This window comes from Nycticebus coucang, chromosome 7 (genome assembly GCF_027406575.1).
Source record: "Nycticebus coucang isolate mNycCou1 chromosome 7, mNycCou1.pri, whole genome shotgun sequence".
NCBI lineage: Eukaryota > Metazoa > Chordata > Mammalia > Primates > Lorisidae > Nycticebus > Nycticebus coucang.
Window position 1 is genome coordinate 129,391,791 of NC_069786.1, and position 12,391 is coordinate 129,404,181.

At 52.1% G+C, this 12,391-nt stretch overlaps 2 protein-coding genes across 7 annotated transcripts in view; both read left to right on the top strand.

The window, feature by feature from the left end:
* On the top strand, positions 1-6,009 carry CHRNG (cholinergic receptor nicotinic gamma subunit). 2 transcript variants are annotated; one of them, XM_053596731.1, is made up of 12 exons: positions 1-75; positions 257-385; positions 566-610; positions 780-889; positions 1,454-1,609; positions 2,812-2,909; positions 3,255-3,455; positions 3,660-3,774; positions 3,910-4,024; positions 4,853-5,069; positions 5,260-5,390; positions 5,688-6,009. In XM_053596731.1, exons 1-12 carry the CDS (start codon positions 1-3, stop codon positions 5,859-5,861), a joined length of 1,566 nt encoding a protein of 521 aa, XP_053452706.1. In that variant the 3' UTR covers positions 5,862-6,009. The 2 variants fall into 2 exon arrangements, with proteins under 2 accessions (XP_053452706.1, XP_053452707.1); XM_053596732.1 differs by having other exon boundaries at positions 12-385.
* A 4,672-nt stretch (positions 6,010-10,681) lies between these two features.
* EIF4E2 (eukaryotic translation initiation factor 4E family member 2) overlaps positions 10,682-12,391 on the top strand; it is a 34,324-nt gene continuing 32,614 nt past the window's right edge. For 4 of the 5 annotated variants that reach the window (XM_053596728.1, XM_053596726.1, XM_053596727.1 and 1 more), the window contains exon 1: positions 10,682-10,824. In XM_053596728.1, the coding sequence (XP_053452703.1) occupies positions 10,805-10,824 (20 nt within the window). In that variant the 5' untranslated portion in view covers positions 10,682-10,804. The remainder of the gene's footprint in view (positions 10,825-12,391) is intronic. The other variant, XM_053596729.1, reaches the window with a different exon arrangement.

Here is a 12,391-nt window from a genome sequence, read left to right on the forward strand (position 1 = left end):
ATGCACAGGGGCCGGGGGCTGCTACTTCTCCTTCTGCTGGGGGCTGCCTGCCTGGGTGGGGCACAAGGAATATTGGGGCCTGGGAGCCCAGAGCAGGGGTCCCAGGCCTCAGGGGATGGGGAGGCTGGAAAGCCATAGAGGCCTGCCCAAGCTTGGCTCCCCGAGCCTCCACTTTATTCTCCCATGGCCTTGCCCTTCTTTCTGCCTCAAAGCTTCTGCCATAGGCTCATGGCTATCTGTTGCAGGGTCCTGGGGCCGGAACCAGGAGGAACGCCTGCTTGCAGACCTGATGCGTGACTACGACCCCCATCTGCGGCCTGCTGAGCGTGACTCAGATGTGGTCAATGTCAGCCTGAAGCTCACCCTCACCAACCTCATCTCCCTGGTGAGCTGCAGGAGGGAAGGGCCAGGCCAGGCCTCTGGGGGCTGCTGGGGTGAGGCCAGAGGTCTGGAAAACTCCCATGGTTTGTGGGGAGCTGTTTGACTCCATTAAGTGGCCTGTGGGGACTGGCACCTGGGGGACGGCAAGCCGTGAAAGGCTTAGCTCTCCACTCTGCACCCCCAGAATGAGCGAGAGGAGGCCCTCACCACTAATGTCTGGATAGAGATGGTAAGAGCCCATCCTGCCACCCTCCTATGAGGGCCCCCATCCTGGCACCTCAAGGCCTTCTTGGAGTTGGCTGCCCCTTCCTGCCCTTTCTGTCCCCTTGTTTAACTTCCATGCGTGGGGGCATAGTGCAGCAAGAGTGGAGGCCTGGCAACCACCCCTCCCCTTGCAGCAATGGTGTGACTACCGCCTGCGCTGGGACCCACAAGACTACGATGGACTGTGGGTGCTGAGGGTGCCTTCCACCATGGTGTGGCGGCCAGACATCGTGCTGGAGAACAAGTGAGGAGGGGGTGCAGGCAGGGATGGGGGGAAAGGACACAGGATCAGGGCCCAGCAGAACAGGGGAAAGCAGCTGTGGGAAAACAAAGATGAGCAGAGGGTGCAGACCAGGTGACTGCAGGGGCAGAGGACCAGACACAGTAGGTGCTGGGGTCAGGGGCCTGGGAACAGCTCTGACCCTGCACCTGGCTCCCTTCCCTCTTGGTTGGGCCGCCCTGGTGAGCTGTTCCCCTCCCTGTAACATGGGGCCACTGCCAGCTCCTAGAGAAGCTGGCAGGTGTCAATAAGACAGGCATGGAAAGTGCTTCTTTCAGGGTGAAAAAGCTTAACCGATGTTAGTCGCTGTTGTTACCATTATTGTTGTTACTATCCCTAAAGAAGGTGGGAGAAAGAGAGGCAGGCTAGGAGGCGGGCAAGGGAGCCTGGCCTGGTGGGTATGGGTGGTAGGGAGGTTGCTGAAGGCACGCAGTGGTTCCAGGTGGGGACCAGTCAGCAGCAGGGCAGAGGGCTGCTCTGGGGCTGTCGGGTCTGCACCTCCAGCCTGGCGGCCTGGCCTGCCCACAGCGTGGATGGCGTCTTCGAGGTGGCCCTCTACTGCAACGTGCTTGTGTCCCCTGATGGCTGCATCTACTGGCTGCCGCCTGCCATCTTCCGCTCCTCCTGCTCCATCTCAGTCACCTACTTCCCCTTCGACTGGCAGAACTGCTCTCTTGTCTTCCAGTGAGGCCATGTATGGGGGGAGGGGATTCAGGGAGCCGCCTAGGAGGGGCCTGGGTAGCAGTGGAGGACTCATGGATTCTGGCCCCAGCTCTGGCAGAACCTAGAGGCCAGGGGCCTGGTGCCACCTCTCCTGAGCCTCTATGCCAATCTCAGGCCAAGACACCTAAAAGTGCTCAAGCTCTCCCTGCTAAGCCTCAAGACCCTTGCTCATCCTCCTTCACTGCCTCAGTTTCCCTGCTGGTGCTCCAAGGGGAAAAGTAACACTGGGCGTGTGGGTTGTATGGGGGAGAAGTAACATCGGGGTGTGGGGTGTGTGGGTGAGAAATAACGTCTGGGGTGTGGGGTGCAGGTGAGAAGTATCAGCTGGAGTGTGGGGTATGTGGGTGAGAGGGCACACACACACCACACAAAACCACTATATGCTACAGGCCCAGGGCCAGGGCTGTCTTGCCAGGGACCAGGCTTAGCAGATTCTGGGTGAAGCCTGTATGTGACCAAGCCTCACCTGGAGGCCTCCAGTCCAATCTCCTCATACATAAATGTGGAAAGGGGGACCTGGGTGGGGCTGTCCTGCATTTTAGAAAAGCAGTCTTTTTACAAGGAAACCTGGCAGGGAGGGAGAACACCTAGTTAAACAGACCAAGGGGGTCTTTTGGTGGGCATGAACATTGTAATCCTCAGTCCTGCTGTCCCAGAGGCGGTGAGAGGGATACATGCAGAGTGGCCCTGGGTCTTTAGGCCAGGCAGGGCACTGAGCTTCAGCCTTCCAGCCTTTCAACTCGAAATTCCCCCACCCCTTGGCGGCACCTGTGGCTCAGTGAGTGGGGTGCTGGCCCCATATGCCGAGGGTGGCGGGTTCAAACCCAGCCCCGGCCAAACTGAAAAACAAAAAAATAGCCGGGCGTTGTGGTAGGCACCTGTAGTCCCAGCTGCTGGGGAGGCTGAGGCAAGAGAATCACGTAAGCCCAAGAGCTGGAGGTTGCTGTGAGCCGTGTGACACCATGGCACTCTACCAAGGGCAGTAAAATGAGACTCTGTCTCTACAAAAAAAAATTCCCCCACCCCAAAGAACCCCTCCCTCCCTCCATCTCCACCACAGGGGGTTTATGGAGAACTCAGAAGCATGGGGCTACATCACCATCTCTGTGATCTCAGCAGGTCTGCCTACACTCACATTTAGCCTCTTTCCTGGGTGCCTCCAGGTCCCAGACCTATGGCACCAATGAGATTGATCTCCAGCTGAGTCGGGAAGATGGTCAGACCATCGAGTGGATTTTCATTGACCCTGAGGCCTTCACAGGTAACCCCCTACCTGGGAGCTCCCCAGGCAGCCTTGTCTAGGGTTCCTGCCAGACCTGGCTGTAGGGGCAAGGCCAGACCAAGGTCATGCCCCTCCCATGTAACTCAAAAGGAAAACTAAACCATGAAATAAGCATTTTAAATGATCCAAGACATTTCTATTTCTCCTGATAATGACTCACATTTTGGAGGAAGGGATCAAGTATCCAATCTCCCACCTTAGACTGTCCTTAGAGAATGTACCTCTGCCCCTGTTCTGCAGGGCGCATGCCACCCCTGCAGTGAGCTCAAGCAGGCTGCAGGGATCTGCCCAGCCCACATTCCCCATGCCCCCCACCACCTGCAGAGAATGGGGAGTGGGCCATCCGGCACCGGCCAGCCAAGATGCTGCTGGACACAGCAGCCCCAGCTGAGGAGGCGGGCCCCCAGAAGGTGGTATTCTACCTGCTCATCCAGCGCAAGCCCCTCTTCTACATCATCAACATCATCGCCCCCTGTGTGCTCATCTCCTCTGTGGCCATCCTCATCTACTTCCTTCCTGCCAAGGGTAACTAGAGCCTTGGGAGGGGAGCCCTGCCTCATCCGGCAGCACAGGCACATGGGAGGCCAGGGCAGGCCCTGCCCAGGGTACAGAGTGACACCACGACCCAGGACAGAGGAAGAGGGCTCCTTCTGAGGTGGGGATAGGGGTTCCTCTGTGGGTGGCAGGGGAGGTGGAGACCTGCTATGAGGGCCTCTCCATCACATGCAGCCGGGGGCCAGAAGTGTACCGTCGCCATCAACGTGCTCCTGGCCCAGACTGTCTTCCTCTTCCTTGTGGCCAAGAAGGTGCCTGAGACCTCCCAGGCAGTGCCACTCATCAGCAAGTGAGGCTGGCCCACCCTGCCCTCCCCTCACACCAGGGGACCTGAGGGGAGCAGCTGCTAAGGCTAGGGGTGGCATAGCATCTGGGTATAAGGTGACTAAGGGCCACCCCAGCTCCCTCCCACCCACCTCAACAGATACCTGACCTTTCTCTTGGTGGTGACTATCCTTATCGTCGTGAATGCTGTGGTGGTGCTCAACGTGTCCTTGCGGTCTCCACACACACACTCCATGGCCCGAGGGGTCCGAAAGGCAAGACCCTCCCTGCCCTCTCCTGCATCTTCCTGTCCTCCGTGCTCCCTGTGTGCCTGAGCCTGGCCATATTCCTCACCTGCAGGAGGTAGCAGTAAATCTGCCCATGCGTAAATTGAAGCATGTGCCAAAGTTACTAGCTGCTAGGGGTATTACTAATTTACTGGCCAGGTACGGGGGTTCATGCCTGTAATCATAGCACTCTGAGAGGCCAAAGCAGGAGGATCACTTGAGCCCAGGAATTTGAGGTTGGAGTGAACGATGATCATACCACTGTACTCCAGCTTGTGTGATGGAGCAAGTCCCTGCCTCCAACCACCGCCCCAAAACAAATTTACCTTTAATCTTCATATACCCTTATCAAATGGGTATTAGTATCATCTCCATTTACAGATGAGGAAATAGGCACAGAGAAGTAGCTTGCCCAAGGTCACGCAGCTAGAAAGTAGAGGTGGCAGGATTCTGCTCAGGCAGTCTGATTCCAGAGTCTGTGTGCTTGGCAGCCCACCTACAGGAGTCTGCTGGGGCTCTTGTCACTCATGCAGATTCCAGGCCCACCCATAGCACCCTGTGGGGAACAGCAATCTTGTGTGTTTGTAACAAGCACCCTGGTGATTCTGACATGCACAAAAGTTGGGGGACCTGGCTTCACATCCAGAAAAGAACAGCCAACCTGTGATAGGGCTAAGTGACTAACTGCTCCAGAGTGCTTCCTCAGGGCCCTGGCAGCACCAGCCCTTTGTGACAACCTCCAGCTTCTGCTCTGCAAATCAGCCGGGTTGCCCAAGCTAAGCCGCTCAGAACAACTGGTGTTGTCATTCTCTCCAGGTGTTCCTGCGGCTCCTGCCCCAGCTGCTGCGGATGCACGTTCGCTTGCTGGCCCCAGCAGCTGTGCAGGACACCCCGCGCAGGCTACAGAATGGCTCTTCCTTAGGGTGGTCAATCACAACTGGAGAGGAGGTAGCCCTCTCCCTGCCTCGCAGTGAACTCCTCTTCCAGCAGAGACAGCATCACAGGCTGGTGAGGGCAGCACTGGAGAAGATAGGTGAGGCACAGCAGGTGCAACACTGGAGACACCCCTCCCCACAGAGCCTAGATGGGGTGCTAGGCACAGCACATGAGTATTGGGCAAGTGTCCGAGCGAGGGAGAGGGGGGCTGCAGCCCCTAAGGAAAGGCCACTTTCTCTGCCTGTTTCTCCTCCATTTTACTCCCAAACCTTACCTCTCCCCACCAGAGAAAGGCCCGGAGACTGGGCAGAGCCAGTTCTGTGGCAGCCTGAAGCAGGCCGCCCCGGCCATCCAGGCCTGTGTACAAGCCTGCAACCTCATTGCCCGTGCCCGGCACCAGCAGAGTCACTTTGACAGCGTAAGCTCTGTTGGGGTAGAGTGGGGCAAGTACCTGGGCTTGGACCTGTGATGGGGCCGGATAGTGGGATTGCTAAGGAAGGGCAACGGAATGGAAAAGCCAGAGCAGGGAACAGGGAGGGAGAAGGACGTCAGCACCAGGGGACCATGGAAGAAGCTACCAGTTGAGACCTGGACATAGGGGAGAGGGCCATGGAAATGGAGAATGGTGGCCTGCTGGAAGCCAAGGATGGTAGAGGGATCCAGGGCAGGCTTGGTGCCACTGCTGGTCATCCCACATCCTGCTTCCTGCCATCAGGGAAACGAGGAGTGGTTCCTGGTGGGTCGCGTGCTGGACCGTGTCTGCTTCTTGGCCATGCTCTCGCTCTTCATCTGTGGTACTACTGGCATCTTCCTCATGGCCCACTACAACCAGGTGCCCACCCTGCCATTCCCTGGAGACCCTCGCCCCTATCTGCCCTCACCAGACTGAGTCAACCAATTGCTGCTGGGCATGTGGGAGTCATCTATGTGGGCCACACTGCCAAGGTCATGACCATGCTCCTTGGGCCCTTCAGAACTGTGAAAGCCAAAAAGGTCTCAGAAAAGCTGGAGAAATAAAGAACTGGAGTCCTGCTGTAGCTGTGGTCAGGGGACGCTGTTGGGGTCAGCACGGATGTGGCATTGGCTAGCTCATCCTGGCACTAACTCCCCCAGTTAGTGAACTCCCCACCCCGCAACAGACTATCAATTCCCATCATTTCAAAGGCCTTTTCTGCTTGGCTGGCTCCCCTTTGATGAATCGTCCCTAATGCTGGGCAGAAAAGCGAAGTGTGCAGCATGACAGCCAAGGCTGTCTTGAAAGAAGGGCAGCAGCCCCCACCAGCTGCTATCTCCCTCCCCTGCCTTCTGGGTGCTATAGCACCCAGTATTTATCTGCACCAGTGGTTTTTCCACTCATGTGCATTTTTTTTGCCATTGATGACAAAAGCATTGAGTTTTGTTATTTTTTAAAGATAAGTGCTGTTCTTTTTTTTTGTTTGTTTACTTTGTACCCCTACAGTAGAGTGCCGTAGCATCACAGCTCACAGCAACCTCCAGCTCTTGGGGCTTAGGTGATTCTCTTGCCTCAGCCTCCCAAGTAGCTGGGACTACAGGCACCCACCACAACACCCAGTTATTTTTTTTGTTGTTGCAGTTTGGCCGGGGCAGGGTTCAAACCCGTCACCCTCGATATATGGGGCCGGCACCCTACTCACTGAGCCACAGGAGCTGCCCGATAAGCGCTGTTCTTTTTTTTTTTTTTAATTTTTTAAATTAAATCATAGCTGTGTACGTTAATGCAATCATGAGGTACAATGTGCTGGTTTATATTCAATTTGAAATATTTTCATCAAACTGGTGCTGTTCTTAACATTATAGACAAGCAGTGGTCACTGTTCCCCCACATTTCATATGGCACAATAAGGGACTGATGCATAAATGAGATATAGAATACACAATTCCCGACTCTGACTCAGTATCAGACACTCTTAAAAAAGAATCTGTGGCCTGAGAAATTGATCCTTCTTCCCAAAGGTCCTGGCATTCACACTGACCCCATAGATGGCTGAGATAAAGAAGAGTCAGGCAGGGAAGCTCGGCATTAACAGAGGCACTGAACCCCAACTCCCAGGGAGAAACTTGATTGACCTCCCCAGCCCCACATATCAGGAAATAAGATAACCAGCTGAGGTCCTGCTAGGAGAGAGGCAAGGCCCTAGCCCTGAGTTCTGCTGGTGACCAAGGGGGAACCTTGGGCAAGTCACTTATGCTCCTTGAGCTTGTTTCCTCACCTGTAAATATGGGCACAAGTATCTTTCCTATCTACCCTCATGGAAGGATCAAAGGTACAGGTAAGGGTGATTCAAAAATGTCAAAGTGGCTTGGCATCTGTGGCTCAAGTGGCTAAGGCGCCAGCCACATACACCTGAATTGGCGGGTTCAAATCCAGCACAGGCCCGCCAAACAATGACGGCTGCAACCAAAAAACAGCCAGGCGTTGGGCGGGCGCCTGTAGTCCCAGCTACTTGGGAGGCAGAGGCAGGAGAATTGCTTGAGCCCAAGAGTTAGAGGTTGCTGTGAGCTGTGATGCCACGGCACTCTACCCAGGGCAACAGCTTGAGGCTCTGTCTCAAAAAAAAAAAAAAAAAAAAGTGAAAGTGCCACATAAAAGCCTCACAATGGGATGTGTCAAGGGAGGGGAACCCATAAACATATGTTTGGTGGTTTGGGGGCTCAATCATCAGTGGATTCATTTTACTAACTGCAGTGTGAATATGTGTCTCCATGTACAATGTGTTAAAGGAAGAGCAGTCAGGGCCCTAGAGTCCTGTGGATGGGGGCAGAGGGAGCGCCAATGCAGAAGGCAACATGATGATGGTGGGACCATGTCAGGTTCTTCTAAGCCCCTTACCAGCTTTGTCACTTAGTACAAGCTCAGGTCCTAGAACACTAGCTACCATTACTGTAGACAACCATTATCTCAAGCCTGACACTGTCTTGCTGAATCTGCACAGCAACCTGAAGAGGTAGGTACAGGCAAACCTAGGAGATATTGAAGGGTCGGTTCCAGATCACAAAGCAGGCCACATGAATGTTCTGGTTTCCTAGTACATATAAAAGTTATGTTGGGTGGCACCTGTGGCTCAAGGGAGTAGGGCGCCATATACCAGAGGTGATGGGTTCAAACCCAGCCCCAGCCAAAAAAAAGTTATGTTTACACTATAGTCTAGTAAGTGTGCAACAGCATTATACATAATTAAAAAACACTTTATTGTCAAAAAAAGTTAATGATTATCTGAGCCTTCAGTAAGTCGTAACCTTTTTGCTGGTGGAGGGTCTTGCCTCAATGTTGATGGCTGCTGACTGATCAGGGTGGTAGCTGAAGGATGAGGTGGCTGTGGCAATTTCTTAAAACAAGACAACAATGAAGTTTGCTGCATCGATTGACTCTTCCTTTCATGAAATATTTCTCTGTAGCATGCAATGCTGTTTGATAGCATTTTACCCACAGCAGAACTTCTTTCAAAATTGGAGTCAATCCTCTCAAACCCTGCTGCTGCTTTATCAACTAAGTTTATGTAATATTCTAATTCCTTTGTTGTCCTTTCAATGAGGTTCACAGAATTCTCACCAGGAGTAGATTCCATCTCAAGAAACCACTTTCTTTGCTCATTCATAAGAAGCAACTCCTCATCTGTTAAAGTTCTATTATTAGATTGCAACAATTCAGTCACATTCTCAGGCTCTACTTCCAATTCTCTTGCTATTTCCACCACATCTGCAGATACTTCCTCCACTGAAGACTTAAATCCCTCAAAGTCATCCATTAGGGTTGGAATCAACTTCTTCCAAACTCCAGTTAACGTAGACATTTTGACCTCCTCCCATGAATCATGAATGTTCTTAATGGCATCTAAAATGGTGAATCCTTTCCAGAAGGTTTTCAATTTGCTTTGCCCAGATCCAATGGAGTAATCACTGTCTATGGCAGCAATAGCCTTATGGAATGTATTTCTTAAATAATAAGACTTGAAAGTAGAAATCACTCCTTGATCCATGGGCTGCAGAATGGATGTTGCGTTAGCAGGCATGAAAAGAACACTAATCTCCTTGTACATCTCTATCAGAGCTGTTGAGTGACTAGGTGCATTGTCAATAAGCAGTAATATTTTGAAAGGAATTTTTTTTTCTGAGCAGTAGGTCTCAACAGTGGGCTTAAAATAGTCAGTGAACCATGCTGTAAACAGATGTGCTGTCATCCGGGCTTTGCTGTTCCATTTATAGAGCACAGGTAGAGTTGATTTAGCATAATTCTTAAGGGCTCTAGGATTTTCAGAATGGTAAATGAGCATTGGCTTCAACTTAAAGTCACCAGCTGCATTGGCCCCTAACAGAAGAGTCAGCCTGTCCTTTGAAGCTTTGAAGCCAGGCATTGACTTCTCCTCTCTAGCTATGAAAGTCTTAGATGGCATCTTCTTCCAATAGAAGGCTGTTTCATCTACATTGAAAATCTGTTGCTTAGTGTAGCCACCTTCATCAATTATCTTAGCTAGCGCTTCTGGATAACTTGCTGCAACTTCTACATCAGCACTTGCAGCTTCACCTTGTGCTTTTATGTTATGGAAACTGCTTCTTTCCTTAAACCTCATGAACCAACCTCTGCTAGCTTCAAACTTTTCTTCTGCAGCTTCCTCACCTCTCTCAGCCTTCATAGAATTGAAGAGAGTTAGAGCCTTGCTTTGGATTAGGCTTTGGGTTAAGGTAATGTTGTGGCTGGTTTGATCTTCTATCCAGACCACTAAAACTTTCTCCATGTCAGCAATAAGGCTGTTTCTCTTTCTTATCATTCGTGTATTCATTGGAGTAGCACTTTTAATTTCCTTTAAGAACTTTTCCTTTGCATTCACCACTTGACTAACTGTTTGGCGCAACAGGCCTAGTTTTCAGCCTATCTCAGCTTTGGACATGCCTTCCTCACTGAGCTTAATCATTTCTAATTTTTGACTCAAAGTGAGAGAGGTGCGGCTCTTCCTTTCACTTGTGCACTTAGAGGCCATTGTAGGATTATTGGTTGGCCTAATTTCAATATTATTATGTCTCAGAGAATAGGGAGGACTGAGAAGAGGAAGAGGAATAGGGAATGGTCTTTCAGGGGACTGGTCAGAACATACACATTTACTGCTTAAGTTCACTATTTTATATGGGTGCAGTTTGAGTGCCCTCAGATTACAATAGTAATATCAAAAATCACTGATCACCACAATAGATAAAAATAATGACAAAGTTTAAAATATTTCAAGAATTACCAAAATGTAACAGAGACACGTTAGAAATGTAATGCAGCGGACACGCTGTTGGAAAAACGGTGCCAATAGACTTGCTCCACTCACGGATGTCACAAACCTTCAACTTATAAAAAAACGCAGTGTCAGCGAAGCAATAAAACGAAGTATGCCAGGACGGTAGTATAGTAGCGACGCTGAGAGCGCGAAAGGAGCCTCGAAGAGGTTAAGAGATACCAGAGGCTGCGGCCATACTGGAGGTGGAGTCGGGATTTTTACCAAGCAGCGAGTCCAGAGCCCGCGCTGTCATCAACGCCGACGTCTCTTTTCTGAGCCGCAGCGGGAGGTGCCAGCACGCTCCCTTAGGCGGCGGGAGACCCACAGGTACCAGGAACCAGAACGGAGCCGAGAATAGCCACCCCGGCCACTGAGTCCAGGTCTCCGCGCAGCCGCCCTGGGCTGGCGTCCTGGGATTAGCTGCCCCCGACCGGGCCTGCGCGCAGACGTTCCGCGGCGTCCCGCGCAACCGGAAGTGACCGGGCCTAAAGCGGAGGGACCCGGTGGAGCGGAAGTCACTCCGTGAGGCAGTGGCGACAGCGGCGGTGAGAGGATGAACAACAAGTTCGACGCGTGAGTAGCGCGTGGCTGCCCCCCGGGATCCCTCCCCCTAGCCGTTTCCCCGCGCCCGTCCCCACGGGAGCCAGGGCGGCGCAAACTGCGGTACCGGCTTCCCTTCTGGGCTCGAGGGGCGACGGGACCCAGCCTGGGCCGCGGGGAGGAGGGGGCTGTGGAGTGATGAGTTTGTGGGTCCCGGAGACCGCACTGGGGTCCAGACTGGGTGTCCGGGCGAGGGGTGGCCGTGCCGCTCGGAAGGAGGAGATTTTCGGGCGCCCCGCCCCGCTGGGTGCGGGTGGCCGGCGACGTGGAGGGGTGGAGACCTCGGCAGTGTTTCCGCAGCCGGCAGCCCCACCTCTGGATTCAACTTTCCTCACAGACTCTATGACTTGGGCTAATCACCGCTCCCCTCAGAGCCTAAGCTTTCTCATCTGCAAAGTTGGGACGGTGACAGCCTGTGTCGCAGAGTTGTGAAGATGCAATGAGGTAACGTGGCTGCTGCGCTCAGCACAGTGGAGGGCTCAGTTAAAGAATGATCATCTTCCTACTTCTTTTTCCTTCTCCTCCTGTGCCAGTCTTACCCAACACTCACCAAGCACTAGGCATACTTTGTCGTTATCCTCTCCCCCCCCCCGCATGCCTCAATCAGAGTACCCACTCTGATTCCTGGTTTCACTGTCAAACACTAGGGAGGTACAGAGAGGAATTGCAAAGTATTTTTGCTTATTGCACTCCATGGATTGTTTCTTGAGATAGATTATGTTCTTTCCTCTTTTTTAGTGGTCTAGTAAATCTGTCTTCTCATCTGAAGACCTGACTTTCTAGTCCTAGATCCACCAGCTACCAGATATTTTATTTATTTATTTGAGATAGAGTCTCGCTATGTCTCCCTCAGTAGAGTGCTGTGGTGTCACAGCTCACAGCAACCTCAAACTCTTGGGCTTAAGAGATTCTCTTACCCCAGCCTCCCAAGTAGCTGGGACTACAGGTGCCGGCCACAATGCCCTGCTATTTTTTATTGTAGTTATCATTGTTGTTTAGCTGGCCCTGGCCGGGTTCGAACCCGCCAGCCTCGGGTGTATGTGGCTGGCGCCGTAACCACTGTGCTACGAGTGCTGAGCCACAGCTACCAGTTATTTGACAACAGAAATTACCCAATTTTTTACCCCTGTTGTCCTAATGTCTTTAGTGCATAGTACCCTGTTGCTGCAACAGTGTGATAAGGATCAGCTCATAATCGGCAATACTTAAAGTAGTTGTGTAAATTGCTAAATAAGTAAGACTGTAAAGTAGAATTACTATTAGTTTAGGTTGTGACCTGGTGATTTTGGTGGGAAATTGTTTTTTTTCCCCAGTACAGACAGTGCTGGTGGGCAGATTCGGGGGTAGTGGATTTTCAACACTCCAGGCTCCTCAGGAATGTCTACTGGTTACTAAAAGTTCTCTGTACCTTAAGAAAAATCTTTGGCAGACCTCTTCCTCATCCTGCTGCTTAGTTGAGCCCATCTCTTGTATGAATCCCTTCTCCTACCCACACCCCTATACCAACCATAAATCCATAAACCCGGCAGGATCTAAATCC